Source organism: Dreissena polymorpha, chromosome 12 (genome assembly GCF_020536995.1).
Source record: "Dreissena polymorpha isolate Duluth1 chromosome 12, UMN_Dpol_1.0, whole genome shotgun sequence".
In the NCBI taxonomy this organism is placed as follows: domain Eukaryota; kingdom Metazoa; phylum Mollusca; class Bivalvia; order Myida; family Dreissenidae; genus Dreissena; species Dreissena polymorpha.
This window is the reverse complement of record NC_068366.1, coordinates 25,901,655-25,921,136: the sequence shown is the minus strand read 5'-3', so window position 1 is coordinate 25,921,136 and position 19,482 is coordinate 25,901,655. Positions and strand designations below refer to the sequence as shown.

At 36.7% G+C, this 19,482-nt stretch overlaps 1 protein-coding gene across 1 annotated transcript in view; it reads right to left on the bottom strand.

Moving 5' to 3' along the window:
• The window catches only part of LOC127853317 (AP-3 complex subunit beta-2-like), a 37,085-nt gene extending 17,993 nt beyond the window's left edge, over positions 1-19,092 (bottom strand). The window contains exons 1-11 of the mRNA XM_052387732.1: positions 18,896-19,092; positions 18,003-18,078; positions 17,345-17,419; positions 16,614-16,709; positions 13,329-13,489; positions 8,609-8,675; positions 8,270-8,452; positions 7,289-7,474; positions 5,690-5,787; positions 3,424-3,613; positions 1,456-1,588 (exon numbers count right to left, since the gene is read on the bottom strand). Coding sequence (XP_052243692.1) covers positions 1,456-1,588; positions 3,424-3,613; positions 5,690-5,787; positions 7,289-7,474; positions 8,270-8,452; positions 8,609-8,675; positions 13,329-13,489; positions 16,614-16,709; positions 17,345-17,419; positions 18,003-18,078; positions 18,896-19,026 — 1,396 coding nt within the window. The 5' untranslated portion in view covers positions 19,027-19,092. The remainder of the gene's footprint in view (positions 1-1,455; positions 1,589-3,423; positions 3,614-5,689; positions 5,788-7,288; positions 7,475-8,269; positions 8,453-8,608; positions 8,676-13,328; positions 13,490-16,613; positions 16,710-17,344; positions 17,420-18,002; positions 18,079-18,895) is intronic.
• Between the last annotated feature and the right edge of the window lie 390 nt (positions 19,093-19,482).

The following is a 19,482-nucleotide window of genomic DNA, read 5'->3' as shown; positions in this document are numbered from 1 at the left end:
AAAATAGTAAGTATACAGTAATAGAGTCGGGTTGAAACGGATGGATTGGGGAATCGTTCGAGTCGGGATTTTACTATTTGTGCGGAAAAGTTTTAAAACAATTAAACAATAAAAAAAAATATTTTTAAATGACTGGGGGATTTTTTTGAAGAGTCATAGTGCACCAAATGACGTCTTTTGACGCTGTTTTTCTTTGAGTTATAACGCACCACAGAACGTGAATTGACACGTTAAATTAAAAAAAAAATCAACGTCGGGAGGGGACACCCCTCCCGAACCCACCCCCGGGGCGCCTGAACAAATTCCTGGGGAAGGCACTGATCCATGTTGCAAGTTTCGTGAAAAAATATTAAGAACTTTTAAAGTTATCGCAAGATCCAGAAAAGTGTACAGGATCCACCATTTTCAGCAGTATTTCTAGTCTATTTGTTGCCATAGCAACCAAAATTATTGACGTAGAAACAAAATGAAATGACGTGCATAATCTCCATATTGCCATCTGTCCATGTTTCAAGTTTCATGAAACAAAATATGAAGAACTTTTAAAGTTATCGTAGGATCCAGAAAAGTGTGACAGACTGACGGACCGACGGACACACAGAGCGAAAACCATAAGTCCCCTCCAGTGAAACCGGTAGGGGACAATAAAAGGAAATCTCTTGAGGGGCATAACTTTGTACAAAATAATATGATGGATGGTTTAGCAACTTAAAAATTTCAAAGGGCCTTAACTCTCTTAATAAATCATCTAACCAGAACCCACAAATAACATGCGCATCTCCTCAAGGTAGTTAAGCTTCCCATAAAGCTTCATTGAATTCCAGTCAGTAGTTGGGAGGACAAGAATTGCACTATATGTACAGTTAATGGAAAATTTCAAAGGGCCATAACTCTGTGAAAAATCATCCGACCAGAACCCGCTGATTATATGCACATCTCCTGGTAGTGAAGCTTCCCATAAAGTTTCATTGAATTCCGGTCATTAGTTGCTGAGAAATAGCCCAGACAAAAATTGTGCACGGACGGAAGGACACACGGACAGACGAAGCATCGACTATATGTTCCCCCCAAAAATTTTTGGGGAGCATAAAAAACTGTAAAATTTGACACATTTGTTTAATAATTATCTTACTGTTTGCTTATAACCTGCAAACGAACACAAACCCCTTCACATTATTATTTCAGTGGTTTAATTATGCTTCAAAGTAGGCACATGATTCACAAAAGAAGGAAGGGAATTTATGTTTCTCTTAAGTAGGCAAGTCATGTTCAATTTAACAAAAAAAAAAAAAAAACAAGATATTTATCTGCCTCTCGGTATAAAAAGAAAGACCTCGGTATAAAAAGAAAGTTCCTGTCATATTTCAACATTTCATTATTTATACAGGATACCCTTGAGCTTTCAATCAGGGCTCTTCTAAGAGACAGACGCTCATCAGCACATGGAACGCATACCGTCTCTGTTAGACATGAGCAGGACAAGACCATTCAGGCAGGTATCTGTGACCTCTGCAATGTTGCTGGCACAGCGACCAATGGCTTGTATAGTGGCCGCTGCAAACTCCTTGTCTGGGCTTGTCACATACGTCTGGAAGATTAAAGTAATAAGAATAAGGGCTGTCCAAACACATGGCTCTATACTATTCTTTCACTTTGATAGTATGATGTACATAGTCAAGCTGAACTGATAAATGAAAACAATAAATACCACCATGCAAAGACACCAGATTTTCAACTTTTTACCAATTGCTTTAATTGAATTTAATTAACTTCAAAAGCAAGGTCTGCATCAAAGCCACCAGCGCACACAATAACATCACAATACCTCCATCCAAGTTTAAAGAATTGAGCAGAAACCAATTATCATTTTTTAAGAACTGGACACAAGTTGCCCAAAATAAATGCAAAGCATGTAAAGCATGTAAGCTACCCACAACTATAATTAAAGCACAAAACCTCCATCCAAACTTAAGTTATCAAGCAGAAACTTTATCTCTTACTTTAGTAAGTGACCTTGCCACAACTGATCTGAAATGCAGTCCCAACTTTGATCAGCCTGTAACGATCCTACACAAATGATTTCAGTACAATATCTCCACCCTTACTGCAGTTATTGAGCGTAAACTTTTATGATTGTTTAAGATACATTGACCTTGAATCCACTGGCCCCAAATATAACCCCATACTAGATCTGCATGTCAGCTAGAGATATAAGATGTTGGATGTAACCTGAATTTCCTTAATTTACTTTGTATAATTAGCGGCATAATTCTGCAGGTCAGCGTTGCAGGACTTCCAAATAAACAAGTATGGAAGCTCCTGGACTTTCAAACTTGCCGTAATTGAGATCTATCATGGAAGGCTGAGCATTTGGAGGAAAACAAGAGATGTGTTCGTCAGAAACACAATGGCCCTTCTGCGCCGCTTTGAAATAAAAATTTGTTTGACCTTGAAGGATGACCTTGACCTTGAACTTCCACCACTCAAAATGTGCAGCTTCATGAGATACACATGCACACCAAATATCAAGTTGCTATCTTCAATATTGCAAAAGTTATGGCCAAGTTTTTTTCGGACGGACAGACTGACATACTGACGGACAGTTCAACTGCTATATGCCACCCTACCGGGGGCATAATAAAAGTTATCTATTAACCTGTTTTTTTCGTAAATTTGGATGTAAATACTTACTGGAGAGTTCCTGTCATTAATCAAATTCTAAAAATATGCTATATATAAATTATGATCTGCTCAGGATTGTGTCCCCTACTTCACATTGTAATTTCACCTGGAGCTCCCTGACAATGGTGGGGACGTAAGTCTCGGTTGCGAGGCTGGTCAGTATCTCCAGCTTCAATAGGTTTACGTGGGTTGGGTTGATGGAGCTCACGTAGAAAAGGGACTTTCACGCATGTGCGTAAAGTGTTGTCCCAGATTAGGCTGTGCAGCCTGCACAGGCTAACTAGGGACAACACTTTCCGCTTTAATTGTATTTTTTTGTTAAAAGGAAAAAAGTTCTTGACGAAAAGCCATCAGCAGAAAGTGTAGTCCCAAAGAAGATTGCACAGGCTAATCTGGGACCACATTTACGCATTATGCATTAAACTCACTGTTCATGGAGCGAGGCTCATATCTTAGTGATAAAATGTGTCATGTTCTGATAAAATTGGGCTTAATGCATGTGCGTAAAGTGTCGTCCCAGATTAGCCTGTGCAGTCCGCACAGGCTAATCAGGGACGACACTTTCGGCTTTTATGGTATTTTAAGTTTAAAGGAAGTCGCTCCTTACAGAAAATCATGTTGAAGCGGAAAGTGTCGTCCCTGATTAGCCCGTGCGGACTGCACAGGCTAATCTGGGACGACAATTTACTCACATGCATTATGCCCAGTTTTCTCAGAACAAGACACAAGCTATAGTCTCACCTGAAGCTCCCTGAGGATGGTGGAGATGTTTGTCTCGGTGGCGAGGCTGGTCAGGATCTCCAGCTTTAGTAGCTTCACGTGGGTTGGATCGTTGGAGCGAACGTAGAAACTCTTGAGGAATTGCTCAAACATGCCCCGCTGCTTGATTGACATCGTCGCGATGTTGCTTAGAACTACGTACTGAACTTCTCTGAAAAAACAACAGAGGAATATAGAGTTTTTATCCAATTTTCATGCTAATATTTATAACATAAAACTGTAAGAAAAACATGCCCCGCTGCTTGATGGATACTGTCGCGATGTTGGTTGGCACCCAGGGTTTTTTTTAGACAAAGGGGAAGACGCTGAAGGCTAGTAGAAAGGGGAAAAAAGATTGCGAAAGAGACATTTGGGTAAAAAATAAAAACTGTTTTAATCAATGTCTATAACTCATCTTCTCTGATTTCAGGTTTTTTTTCACCACTGTCGGCGCCTCTGGAAAAAAGCAAAAAAAAAAATAGGCCCCATTCCCAATCAAATCTAGATGAAATTTTTCCCAATTACAACACAAAGTTTTCTGTCAAAATCATTAAAAAAAACGTTAACAAACACTAATGACATTAAGAGTGACTTCCCTTTATCCATTACGTTATATAGCATGCACTTAACGACTCAGATGTAAGCATGTTTAGTTTGAGGAATCTTCTATCAACATTTACAGAAATAAAGTGCAAAAATGTTCTGCATGACTTTGCAAAAATTAACAGGAACCGCAAACTACACATTCTAATCCAACTCCGTAAACGCTTATTTCTATTTTAACGTGTTTTCGCGACCAACGCAAATGAGCTAGTATTGCGATGGATAATTAAGCAATGAAAATTAACAATAATCAATTTAAAGCTGAAATAAATGCTACTAAAGATGTTTTGGTGAAAAATGATATTATTGGAGGGGAAATTGAATTTTGTGGGGAAAACATTCTGGTAGGGGAAGACGCCGACTATCGGCGTCACTTTCTTAGTAAAAAAAAAACCTGGCACCACATACTGAACTTCTCTACATACAATTGTTTTGTTGAATAAAATAATGACTATGTAGTCTAGTTGTACGAAAAAACTTTAATAAAGCCTGTTTAGGCAAAATCTATCAGAAATGAGTGAAAAATATTTTGTAAATTAATTTTTGGATACAAAACTGAGTATTCTTTACAAAAAAACAGAGAAATTTACAGTTTAAATCCTATAATCATGTTAATATTGATGAAATTACTCTTTAGGATAAACTTGGCGGTGTTTCTGTTTTCTATCCTCTAGAAAAAAACCACAAACTTATAGGAGTGTTATCAATAATAGGATAATAAAAATTAACAGGATGAAATTACAGTTAAGAAAATGTTGGACATACAGAGGCAAACGCATAAACTAAAAGCAAAACGTTCATAATTTGGATACACTTACAGGGAATATCTAATAAATTGTTTAACCTTACAACATCTTGATAAAACTTATGGGTAAGATGTCAGAAACTAAATAAACTTACAAGGAAGATCTCATGAAGCGAAGTGGATAAACTTATGATTCAGATCTGAGAAATTGAACAAACTTACACAGTAAACTTATGGGGAAGCAACTTATAAGGAAGATCTCATGAAGCGAAGTGGATAAACTAATGATTCAGATCTGAGAAATTGAACAAACTTACACAGTAAACTTATGGGGAAGCAACTTATAAGGAAGATCTCATGAAGCGAAGTGGATAAACTAATGATTCAGGTCTGAGAAATTGAACAAACTTACACAGTAAACTTATGGGGAAGCAACTTATAAGGAAGATCTCATGAAGCGAAGTGGATAAAGTAATGGTTCAGATCTAACAAATCGAATAAACTTACACAGAAGATTTCAGAAACTGTATAACCTTTCAAGGATATACATATCAACTCAATTAAATAACAGGGTAGATCTCATCAACTACATAAACTTAAACAAAAATTGTTCATTAATTGATTAAACTTAAAAAGAAGATGTCATCAACTGAAAAAACATATGGGGAAGATCTCAGAAACTGCATAAACTTATGGTGAAGACATCAAATAAATAAACTGACTAAGAGATCTAAGTCATCTGATTCACTTACTGGAAAGATTTCATCACATGGATAAACTAAACAACAAGATCTACTCCACCAGTTAAACTTTTGGGGACAATCACATCAAAGAGATAAAGTTCAAGGGATTCAAATAAATAAGAAACTGGAGAACAAATCAGCACGAAGGTAAACTTACGGAGATGATCTCAGCAATCTGATGAGAGATTTGGCCACCACAATCACTTCAGAGCGTGGGGCACAGTGGTGGTACAGCTGGGCCACAGCCATCACAACCTGAAGCAGGATGGGATGAGTCTTTTATTGGGAGCAGTGATGTTGTCAACCATCTGAGCAATGTGCACGATAATGTCCTTGTGGGTTGATGTCGGAGACAATGCAACAATTGTTTGATTTCTTTTGCTATTTGATGTCCCCAGAAAATGTGAATTTATTTAAATTTACTTTAGAAGACCTGTACTGTAAAGAAGCCAGATTTTCACAGTAAATATATTTAAGACTTCATACAAATTAAAAGATATCCAAATCACACAGTAAATACCTTATCAGTTCCAATATAGTCAATTCATAGGTTTGCATCAATATTCACTCTCTTACCAAAAATAAATACAACATCTTACATTAAGAATTTAACTGTCAATGTGTTATTATTTACACTTAGTTATATATAACCTATTTAATCTTGCTCAATTGCATCAAAAGCCTAAGGCTCATTTGAAACGCTCTTGAGTTCATTTCCTGGGACTAGAACCAGTACTTGGTGTCTTTGTGGGAGATTTAAAGAACGCTTCCAGTGTCAAGATTCGAACCCGTGACCTCCCAATCGCTAGGCAGACACCATATCCACTACACCACAGTAACCCGTGACCTCCCAATCGCTAGGCAGACACCATATCCACTACACCACAGTAACCCGTGACCTCCCAATCGCTAGGCAGACACCATATCCACTACACCACAGCGGCCTCTACATTAGATCGTTTACACTTATCTATCAATGTGAGAAATGATAGGTACATAACAGTGGGAGGTTACTAGTTTTATATGAAGAATACAGAATTTAACATTTTACAACTCAAATACGCGTGGCCAAGTGTTGTCTCGGATTATTTTCTATGGAGATGAGGTATTGCAAATGTACAGTTATTTCCAGGATTCTGAAATTTGAAGTATGATTTGTTATCATTAGATCACCCCATGCAATGCTTATGGTGGGCAATTGTAGTTTTTTGTTGTCCATAGTCATTATTGTCATCAACAATTACCAATGATACAACAATCTTTATGAAACTTGGTCACCACATTTGAAGGAACAAAGTTTACGTAAATTAAAACTAGGAAAAATGTGTTCAAAAAGTTAGTTACCTGGTCAAAGAACGACATCCACAGTTATGTACTTAATATACTATGAATTATCACAGACAGATTCAACAATTTCAATTTAACAATTAGGAGACAAAAGCGTTAACAGTTTATATCTGACAGCTAAATGATTTTATAGATGCAAACTCTTTGTTTCACATTAATGTGTGCTTTTAATGCCAAGTATGCTTTATCATGCATTTAAATATACATAGGGGCAAGCCTAGCCATGTAAACCTTTCTTAAACTCGATAGATAAATTTAAGCACACAAAGACGCTTACATAATTATAATTCTGAATTCTTAAGTTTTGCTGTCTAGGAGAGGTTTACACTGGCGCAGACTCAATATCAATTATCATATTGTATTTCATTTTAACAATTTAAGGAGACAAAAGCATGGTCAGCACACTCACTGCAGCGTTTCTGCTGTTTAGGAGAGGTTTACACTGGCGCAGAATCAGTCGATGGTCCGCGTCCATGATGTAAGGCTTGTGTTTCTGCTTCCCGTCCCCAGCCCCCGTCTCCTCCTTATCCTCCTGGTCTTCTTCCTCCGACTTCTCTGACTCATAAAAGGGCTTCTCAGTGTCCCCAGCAGGATCCTGAGAAATTGCGAGACAATTTTATTGGAAAATGCAATCAGTTCATAGCCGTATAAACACAGCACATACCAATTCAATAGCATGTCAAGGGAATGCAATTAACAGAATTAAGTTTACTTACGGACATGTTCTATAAGGGTGTTATATTTGAAGTCAAAGTATTGCTAAAACAAAATGAGTATTAATTATTCAGGGCCCTCAATCTATCAAATCTGCTGCCGAATTTCGGCGGCAGTCCCCCACCTGAAAAGTATACTTTTTTCCCCTTTTGGGGGGAAAAATTCCCCCTAAAAAAAGAAACGCAGCGAAAATTCCCCCTCCTAAGGGCTGCGGACCCCTTCCCCCAAAGTAGTGTGAGGGCGCTGTTATTACTTCTACTATTAAATACCTTTTAACCATTCCAATAAAAAGATACAAACAGCAACGAAAAATAGAAGCATGGAGACAATAGCAACATTGTCTTTATTAACTGATTGCCATTGAAATGAGTCGCACTCAAAAAAGTGGGCTTTAGGCATGCGCATTAAGTGTCGTCCAAGACTTCAACATAAAAAGGTTAAAACCCCTGACATTCTCAAACTCATATTAGCCACTATTGATGAGAACGGTCGTAGTAGGGGTAGTGGAGAAGCATGAAAAACTGTGTGAGTGAAACACAATGCCTCTGCCTTGTAACTTTCTTATATCAATGGACAAGAAAAAAAAGGAAGTCATGCGGGTAGACTCACACACCATAAATCAGGTGAGTATCTGAGAGGGTCTCCGAGACAAATCTGGAACATTAAAATCACATACCCCAGTGTTAGGGTTGAGGAACTGCGTGCGTGCGTATCGGGTGAGCATGTTGATGATGACGACCTGACCCCATTCCTCCACATCCACGAGAAGGTTGCACAGTTTGCGGTAGTTCTTGTGTATCAGGTCGATACGCTCCGGGCACAACTCCTCGAATGCTTGAATTGCACTGCCAGCAACCAACTATATGGAGGAAAACAACTGATGTGTTGTGATACATGAGCAGAGTTATGAGAAAACTGGGCTTAATGCCTGTGGGTTAAGTGTCATCCCAGATAAGCCTCTGCAGTCCGCACATTTAAGGCCAAACTATACTTATAAGTAAAAATATTCACTTACTGTTGTCTTGTCTGCCAGGAGTTTCTCTATCACTTCCACCAGCTGGTCCTTTTGTTCAGGATCAATACTATAAAAAACAGTTAAAATAAATATGGATGGAGAATTTAACATATTAACAAGCAAATTCGCTGAATTGATATCCCATGCCCAATTAATCTTTGTTTATGGATAGGAGCAAATCAACTGATGTACAATATAATAAAACAAAATGAAGTATAGGGTAACTATTTTTATGCAAGGCAATACTCCTCATAGATATCTTTACATCCATAAAGTTTCATTTGGAAATCTTGTATCTTATCTGCGAAAAAGCCCTGGGGCCCGTCTTATCAAACATAGTACGACATTCTCACCTTACGATGCAATTTTTGAAGCGCCATATATACCTTACCGTCAAATATATTTGAATAAAATATTACTTTTGTTGTACATTTCCATTCATTTCTAAATAAGCTGTCAAATATCTAATATATAACATACAGATCATAATCACTTTTATTTTAAAATTAAAACAAGAGCACCGCCTTGCGGGTGCAGACCGCTCATCTATTTTCTTTTTAAAGGTGAAGGGACTCTCATTTTCAATCACAAAGGAGGGAGGAGTGGAGTGAAGAGGGGTGTATAGTGTGGGGTTGTGGACATTTATTACATTATCTTCCAAAAAAGCGAAAAAAAAAAAAAAAAAAAAAAAAATCGGGGGGGGGGGGTATAGTGTGAGGGTGTGGTGATAATTTGTGAGATGATCTTAAAAAAAAAAAAAAAAAAAAAAAAAAAAAATCAAAAAAAAAATTTGGGGGGGGGGGTGGGGGGGGTGGGGTGGGGGTATAGTGTGAGGGTGTGGTGGTCATTTGTGAGATGATCTTATAAAAAAAAAAAAAAAAAAAAAAAATTAGGGGGGGGGGGGGAGGGGGGGGGGAGGGGGGGGAGGGCACGGGGGATGGTTTGGGTGAAGTCTATTGTGGTATGTCAGGTAAGAGTAGTTTCATCAAAGTATCAATCAAATCTAATCATAAATAAAGAAGTTATGGCAATTTTAGCAAAATTTAATAATTTGACCTTGAGAGTCAAGGTCATTCAAAGGTCAAAGTAAAATTCAAGTTGCCAGGTACAGTAACCTCATGATAGCATGTAAGTATTTGAAGTTTGAAAGCAATAGCCTTGATACTTCGAGTGGATCGAAACACAAAATTTAACCATATATTAAAAGTTACTAAGTCAAAAAAGGGCCATAATTCCGTAACAATGACAACCAGAGTTATGCAACTTGTCCTTTTACTGTACCCTTATGATAGTTTGTGAGTGTTCCAAGTATGAAAGCAATATCTATGATACTTTAGGGGTAAAGTGACCAAAACATAAATCTTAACCAAATTTTCAATTTTCTAAGTATAAAGGGCCCATAATTCCGTCCAAATGCCAGTCAGAGTTACATAACTTTGCCTGCACCGTCCCCTTATGATAGTTCATAAATCTTGCAAGTATGAAAGCAATAGCTTTGATACTGTAGGAATAAAGTGGACCTAAACACAAAACTTAATCAAATTTTCAATTTTCTAAGTATAAAAAGGGCACATAATTCTGTCAAAATGCCAGTCAGAGTTACATTACTTTGCCTGCACAGTCCCCTTATGATAGTTAGTAAGTGTTGCAAGTATGAAAGCAATAGCTTTGATGCTTAAGGAATAAAATGGACCTAAACACAAAACTTAACCAAAATTGTCAATTTTCTAAGTATAAAAAGGGCACATAATTCTGTCAAAATGCATGCCAGAGTTATCTAACTTTGCCTGCCCAGTCCCCTCATGATAGTAAGTAAGTGTACCAAGTTTGAATGCAATAGCATTGATACTTACTGAGAAAAGTGGAACTAAACGCAAAACTTAACCAAAATTTGCAATTTTTTAAGTACAAAAAGGGCACATAATTCTGTCAAAATGCACGCCAGAGTTATCTAACTTTGCCTGCCTAGTCCCCTCATGATAGTAAGTAAGTGTACCAAGTTTGAATGCAATAGCATTGATACTTTCTGAGAAAAGTGGACCTAAACGCAAAACTTAACCGGACGCCGACGCCAACGCCAACGCCAACGCCAACGCCAACGCCAACGCCGACGCCAAGGTGATGACAATAGCTCATAATTTTTTTTCAAAAAATAGATGAGCTAAAAATTCAATCATAAGTTTACAATGTCGTACGATCTTTGATAAGACGGACCCATGAAATGTAACATCATACGAAATCAGTGTAAGCTTATCGTTCTTAAGCATTGCCATTCTCCTAATGGATATCAATACAACCATGAAGTCACATGTTGAAATCATGTATGGTAACTGAGATATAGCCCTGAAAGGTTACATCATACAAAAAAACAACTCCAATTCTATATCCCTCTGCATTTTTTTTGGAAGGGGGGGGGGCGGGATAGATATGCTATGTTCAAAGATGGAATATGCTATGTTCAAAGATGGAATATGCTATGTTCAACGATGGAATATGCTATGTTCAAAGACGGAATACTGCTACGATCAGTCACAGTCCAAAGTAAACAATAAGATCAATGTGAAGTGAAGCCATACAGTCAAAGTGAGGTTATTTGGTCTCTGCCAAAGTGTGGCTAGTAGGTCTATTCCAAATTGAAGCCATACGGTCAATGTCAAAGTGTGGCTATTAGGTCTATGCCAAAAAGTGGCTATTAGGTCTATGCCAAAGTGAAGCCATAGGGTCAATATCAAAGTGTGGCTATTAGGTCTATGCCAAAGTGAAGCCATATGGTCAATATCAAAGTGTGGCTATTAGGTCTTTGCAAAAGTGAAGCCATACGGTCAATGCCAAAGTGTGGCTATTAGGTCTATGCCAAAGTGTGGCTATTAGGTCTATGCCAAAGTGTGGCTATTAGGTCTATGCCAAAGTGAGGCTATTAGGTCTTTGCAAAAGTGAAGCCATACGGTCAATGTCAAAGTGTGGCTATTAGGTCTATGCCAAAGTGTGGCTATTAGGTCTATGCCAAAGTGTGGCTATTAGGTCTATGCGAAAGTGTTGCTATAAGGTCTATGCAAAAGTGAAGCCATACGGTCAATGTCAAAGTGTGGCTATTAGGTCTATGCCAAAGTGTGGCTATTAGGTCTATGCAAAAGTGAAGCCATTCCGTCAATGTCAAAGTGTGGCTATTAGGTCTATGTGAAAGTGTTGCTATAAGGTCTATGCAAAAGTGAAGCCATACGGTCAATGTCAAAATGTGGCTATTAGGTCTATGTCAAAGTGAAGTCATACGGTCAATGTCAAAATGTGGCTATTAGGTCTATGCAAAAGTGAAGCCATACGGTCGATGTCAAAATGTGGCTTTTAGGTCTATGCCAAAGTGAAGCCATAGGGTCATTGTCAAAGTGTGGCCATTAGGTCTATGCCAAAGTGAAGCCATATGGTTGATGTCAAAGTGTGGCTATTAGGTCTATGTAAAAGTGATGCCATAATGTCAATGTCAAAATGTGGCTATTAGGTCTATGCCAAAGTGAAGCCATAATATCAATGTCAAAGTGAAGCCATATGGTCAATGTCAAAGTGTGGCTATTAGGTCTATACCAAAGTGTGGCTATTAGGTCTATGCAAAATTGAAGCCATAGGGTCAATGTCAAAGTGTGGCTATTAGGTCTATACCAAAGTTAAGTCATAAAGTCAATTTCAAAGAGAAGCCATAAGGTCATTGTCAAAGTTAGGCAATTAGGTCTAGGTCATTGTCAAAGTGAGGCTATTAGGTCTATGTCAAAGTAAATCTTTAAGATCAATATCACAGTCAAGCCATAAGGTCAATGTCAAAGTGAAGCCATAAGGTCGATTTCAAAGGGACGCCATAAGGTCAATGTCAAAGTGAAGTTGTAGCGTTAATGTCAAAGTGAGGCTATAAGAACTATGTAAAAGTGAGGCTATAAGGTCTTGGTCAAAGTGAAGCTTATAAGATTAATGTTAAAGTGAAGCTATAAATTCATGGCAAAGTCGAGATATAAGGTAAATGTCAAAGTGAATTTTGAAGGTAACTGGCAAAGTAAAGCTATAAAGTAAATTTCAAAGTGAACTTTTGAGTTCAATGTCAAAGTAATGCTAAAGATATTGGGGTCACAAGCTATCTGGCTACAATGTCAAAGTGAGGATATAATATAAGTGTAAGAAAAATTAAGTTATAGAAGTCATTTTCAAAGAGAAGAATAAGCCCAAAGGCAAAGTGAAAATATAAGGTCAATAAACACAGTTCAAGAGTATAAAGACGCTATAAGTTCAATGGTAAAATGACTCTAGATAAGGTAAATGTAACAGCAAAGCTAAAAGGTCAGAGTGATGCTATGAGGTTACTTAACAAGTGAAGTTTCAAGGTCAAGATGATGCTATGGGGTGAATTAACAAGTGAAGTTTCAAAGTCAAGATGATGCTATGGGGTGAATTAACAAGTGAAGTTTCAAGGTCAAGATGATGCTATGGGGTGAATTAACAAGTGAAGTTTCAAGGTCAAAATGATGCTATGAAGTAAAGTAAAAAGCGAAGTTTCAAGGTCAAGGTGATTCTATGAGGTGAATTAACAAGTGAAGTTTCAAGGTCAAGGTGATGCTATGAAGTAAAGTAAAAAGTGAAGTTTCAAGGTCAAGGTGATGCTATGAGGTGAGGTAACAAGTGAAGTTACAAGGTCAAGGTCAAAGTAAAGCTATATTCCAGGAAATCTGCTACCATTTACCTGTAGAGTTTAGGAATGGCGTGTGCGGCAGTTTTTCTCACATACGGTGACATATCCATCACTGCCTCCTTGATTGACAGCATCATAATCGGTGCAATCATCTGAACCCGAATATTGGACAGGACACGTAGGGCACTGGCTCGAATCAACTGGTTAGGGTCCTGTAACAAAAATTGCATAATGGAATAGTAAGGGAAGAAAAACGTTGTACATGTATTATATGCAGGTTTTGTTGTCTGCTGTAGTTTTGTGTATTTTTTTCTACACAATTTAAAAAGTACAATATCATTTGTACATGTATTACCCAAAACCCTAGCCACCCCCCCCCCCAAATAAAAAGGAAAAAAAGCTATTGTTTTGGTAAGGTCACAATTTCAATGGATTCCTTGTTAAATTTCAAATTCAATTTTTTTTTACAATGACACAAAAAACAATTACATACATGTATTAACATAATTGTATTGTCATTTGGTTAACAGTCGGGTTTGCGCCTACTTCTGCTAATACCTGTTCGACATAATAGCAGCTAACTTTCAGTTCACATAATGTGCACAGACTTTGGAAACCTTAAAAAGCAAACTGGTAAATACCTACATCAAAACTCAAAACTTAAATAAGACAAGGGCTGTTTGTAAAACACGCATGCCCCCCAAATGGGCTGTCAGTTGAACCGGTAGTGGCTTCAGGTCACTGTGACCTTGAACTTTGACCTAGAGTCCTGAAAATCAATATGGATCATCTGTCGGTCATGACCCATGAACTTTCCTGATCCTAACCCTAAGCATTCGTGAGCTATCATCCAGAAACCATTTTACTGTTTAAAGTCACTGTGACCTTGACCTTTGATCTAGAGTACTGAAAATCTATAGGGGTCATCTGTCAGTCATGACCAATGTCCCTATGAACTTTCCTGATCCCAGGCTTAAGCGTTCTTGAGTTATCATCAGGAAACCATTTTAGTGCTTCGAGTCACTGTGACCTTGACCTTTGACCTAGTGACCTGAAAATCAATAGGGGTCATCTGCCAGTCATGATCAATGTACCTATGAAGTTTCATGATCCTAGGTGTAAGCATTCGTGAGTTATCATCCGGAAACCATTTTACTATTTCGAGTCACCGTGACCTTTACCTTTGACCTAGTGACCTGAAAATCAATAGGGGTCATCTGCCAGTATTGATCAATGTACCTATGAAGTTTCAGGATCCTAGGCGTAAGCATTCTTGAGTTATCATCCAGAAACTATTTTACTATTTCGAGTCACCGTGACCTTAACATTTGACCTAGTTACCTGAAAATCAATAGGGATCATCTGCCAGTCATGATCAATGTACCTATGAAGTTTCATGATCCTTGGCCTAAGCGTTCTTGAGTTATCATCTGAAAACCATTTTACTATTTCGAGTCACCGTGGCCTTTACCTTTGACCTAGTGACCTGAAAATCAATAAGGGTCATCTGCCAGTATTGATCAATGTACCTATGAAGTTTCATGATCCTAGGTGTAAGCATTCGTGAGTTATCATCCGGAAACCATGTTACTGTTTCAAGTCACTGTGACCTTGACCTTTGACCTAGTGACCTGAAAATCAATAGGGGTCATCTGCCAGTCATGATCAATGTACCTATGAAGTTTCATGATCCTTGGCGTAAGCATTCTAGTAGAATCTGATGTTCAAAGTGACTTATGATTGGAACATTACGATCATAATATTTTACAAGGGTGGGGGGGATTAAAATTAAAATTTGTAAAAGTAAGGTTTAATAAATTTTAAAAGACTCATAACTTTAAAGCTGTCATAGAATTTATCAGCGTAACAAATGTGAAAAACAAAAAATAATGTTCCTAAAGAATAATGTAAAATATGTTTTTATAAGATATAAGTGAGTTTTGACAAGACATTTAATAATTATTTTTTCTCAGAGAGGCAAATTTGAGAGTTTAAATGTAGTTCCTGAAGATATAATATAATTTAAAGGCAGACTAAACTTGTGCAAAGGTTTGACTTTTTTCAATCACACTTACTTATACAAATCAAAACTTTGTGATTTGATGGATTTTTGAAGTTAATTTACATTACATGTTTGGTTAGCATATTCTTCAGTATTACAACAGTGAACCCTTTCACTATTTAAACATAATATAATACATGAATTAGCATCAACCAGTGCTCCAGCTAGGCGCAAATGGAAGGGCGCCCTCCCCTGCCCTTCTGAAGCCCCGCCCTACCTTTTTATCTATAAAAAATATAAATAATTTTTTTTTTGACGTATGATAATTTATAAATCTTTTCTTTCATTGTTATTAATTTATTCCTCATTGTAGACATTTTATTTGAATGGTTTAATAGTAATGGGATTAATATATACTAACAATTATTAATAACATGTAAATTAATATGCAACAGGGAGCATTCCAGATACGCCCGCGCACTCTAAAGTGCCCTTTTGCCAAAATAGCCCCCCGTGTTCTTTTCAAATCCTAGCTGCAGCACTGCATCAGCATAACGCATTGCATTGTGTTTGCAGATTTCTGTTTTCCAATGTTTTGAACTGCTTGCATTGGTTTAAAAGTACGCACACACACGCCCTAAAACCCAAAATCCTGCACATGGAATTAAGCCCTGCTCAGGAAAAATGTGGCTTAATGCATGTGCATTAAGTGTCATCCCAGATTAACCTGTGTCATCTGCATGTGCTTATCAGGGTCGACACTATCGGCTATTATGTTATTTTTCGTTTAAAGGCAGGCAACCTTCTCTTCGGAAAATCCTGTTTAAAGCAGAAAGTGGCGGAGGGCACAGGCTAATAGGAAACAACACTTGACACACGTGCATTATACATGATTGTTTTTCCCACAATGTGCAGGTATGGAATTACGGGCAACCATCTTAAGATTTTTGGTTGCCCAGCTTAAGACTAACGAGTCCAGTACCATGCACATGTAGTGTCATGTGTATACTTATACTTTCTTTAAATAAAGTAATAGATAACTACATGTATACAACAACATTGCTTACATGACACTTTCTGTGTATTATGTCTTAACATGAGTCTGAGTTGAATCATTTCCTTGGCCTTTATAAATTAAAATTATAAAACTAATTATTAATCAACAGTTGCCAAATTTATTAAATGTTGAATTGCACTGAATTATTTCAAGCTTAAACAACCAAGTTGCCAGGGTGGACTACCATCTTTTGAATATAGGTCGCCTGGGCCAAAATCTACCGGCCCCCGGGCTCACAGGCAACCACTAATTTCCATCCCAGGTGTGACTGAATTACCTTAAGAGCCCTCTGGAATGTGCTGATAGACAGGAGAGCCAGGTCTTGCTGCTCTTCAGCATACCTCGTCAGATACACATAGACCAGTTTCTTCACCTAGATATCATTAAGCAAGTGAAAAATACAGGGAAACAAAGAAAGTTTTACAGCGCAAACAACATTCAATCTGTTTTATTAGTGGCTTTTTAGTGGAATATAGGATTGTAATAGAAACAAAATAAATTTTACCACATCAGATACACATAGACCAGATTTTCACCTGGGGATCATAATACAAGGGAAAAATAAAGTAACAGCAGTAAACTTCAAAACATGATACAAATTAAATCTGTTTTATTGTATGCAATTATCTATTTATTTTATATTGAATATTATTTCAACTTTTTTGTTATATTCATTAGTTTTATATCTTTTTTAAATTATCTTTTATATTATTTATCACATTAAATGGAATATAGAATTGATTCATTAAAAAAAAGCCATTTCAGGGGCGAAAAATGCAAAATTTGTCCATATAGTATATCCGTCTACCGGTTACTCAGTTACTTTTTATTGATATGTATTCTTTGATCTGAATAATATCAACTGAATACATCAACATATACATGGTTGATCAGCTATTCTAAAGAGCCAGAATTCTTTCCTGAATTATCCATGGAAACTTTCCACAAAACTAACATATACTCATTTAGCTTCTCATATAATAAAGTAAATGTCATAAATGTCATTACCTCTAAGTTTTTAGAAACTACATTTTTCACAACAGCTGGAAACAGTTCCGATGCATCTTTTCCTTTTGCTATCATCTGAAAGACAGTCATTTCATCGCATGATGTTCAGATATCAATGTGTATTTCAAATATACATTATCAAGATGTGTCAATATGGCATGTATGCCTCCACTTTCTTTTTGTGTTTCAACACAGCTTTTGTCATCAACCAGCTGTTTATGGCTTAATATAATATTTGAAGACTTGACCGTTTAGGTAGTGAGACAAATATAACAGGTGACAAGTTGTATTATTATGGATTGAATTCGTCCCAATCCTTTTTAAACAATCAATAAATGGCAAACTTATGGCCGAGACAAGAATTTTCTAACTGGCAAAATTTTAATTTTGACTTAAAAATATGACTTATGTCTTTAGGTAGGGAGATTCGTCTTATAATGGTTTGCATTAACGACACAATATTTCAAAAATAAAAATCTGGCAATATATGGCAAAGTAACAGCTAAGAAAAGAATTTTCAAGCAATTTTATTCCCTTACAACAACAACTTTAATAAAGAAAAGAAAGAAAGGTCATCATCTGGGTTTTATATTGTTGACAATTTGAAGATTAATGTTTAAATAGACAAGAATTGCCAGTGTCTAAGTCTGTAACTTACACCAACTATCCTTTTCATGGCATCTAATTTCTGTGAATCTTTGTTGCTGTCAAGCATAACCTTCAGGTCATCATGCCTAAAATTAAACATAAACAATATAAGCACAGCAGCATTTAGGTGTGGAATAAATCCACTATGAATATGCAGCGAAACCCTTCATAAAAGATGTTACATCACAAATATTTTTTAAATAAACGATAATTAGTCGTATTAATATATTTGCTTTTTTTCCCAAATGTGTATAGTCTGTAAACATCAAAACAATTAATTGTGTTGATAGTCTCAAACTGCTATCTTGAAAATTGTGGTTCTTCTTGAGCTGTGGATTCTGATTGGCTGTCTGAATTTCAAGTTTGCATGCTAAATATAATCTTAAAACTGACATTTCAGGGGAGATTTATTTCTTGTGAAGAAATGTAGACAGACAATGTAGTATGGAGAATACTCATAGATAAACGAAGTTTTGTTACTTAAAAACCCTATATGAGCAAAACATTAATAATGAAATATTTTATAAGAATGTATCGTGTTATGATGAATTACGATCTTTACCTTTAACTTTTATTTTTTAACAACAAACCAAAGGTTACTGAGTCAAAACTTTTTCTGCAATAACTGCATCATATGTAAACGTTCTATCAAGGGATATTGCATAATATTAATAATTTATACCCGCGTCTCAAAAAGAACCCACAACTCCACAATAACCCGGTATGGTCTTAACGTCTTAACATCGTTTCACAACAATGACATACATAAATACAATGCAATGAGTGTCTAACTGTGCTCATTAATTCGAAGAGATCACTAAATGAAACCTAAAAAATTAAAAAGTAAAACCAATTTTAAAAATATCACATGATTATATTCCCCACCCACTCCCAACGCATTACTTTTTATAATCATTGTTGAAAAAGCTACTGCTGGCTGGGTCTACCGCGGCGTCAGCCTCCCCACTTCCGGTAGACGACGGTGGTCTCTCATTGTAGCCGCTAGACGCCTGGAAGCCTCCGTTTGCAGCCATTTGTAGGCAAAACTCGAAAAAAATACACCGCCAGCTGTCAAACTCCGACTTACTTCCGGCGTGAAGTGTAACCAATTAGGTTATAACAAACTAAATCCTATTCCATTAAAGATTTTTGTTCAAAAACATACTTATATGATATATTCTATAATTGGAGTTGCTACCTAGTTTTCGGGCAAAATATTGCTTGATAACCATGTATAAAGCCATTAATATCATAATAAAATAATGTGTAGAAAGTACATTATATCCCTTATTCTCATAGCATCGGCCTTCCTCAAAATATCGTGACTTTAACCAAAAAAAATAAAGAGATCTGGAAAGAAAGTGTCTTCGCTTTTTTATAAGTTATGATTTATTTGATGGTTATCCATGACTATAAAGACGACCATTCTCATGATTTCCGATGTTCATTGGAAAAAAGCTCGTGTTTATTCCAGGGTGATGCTATGTTTC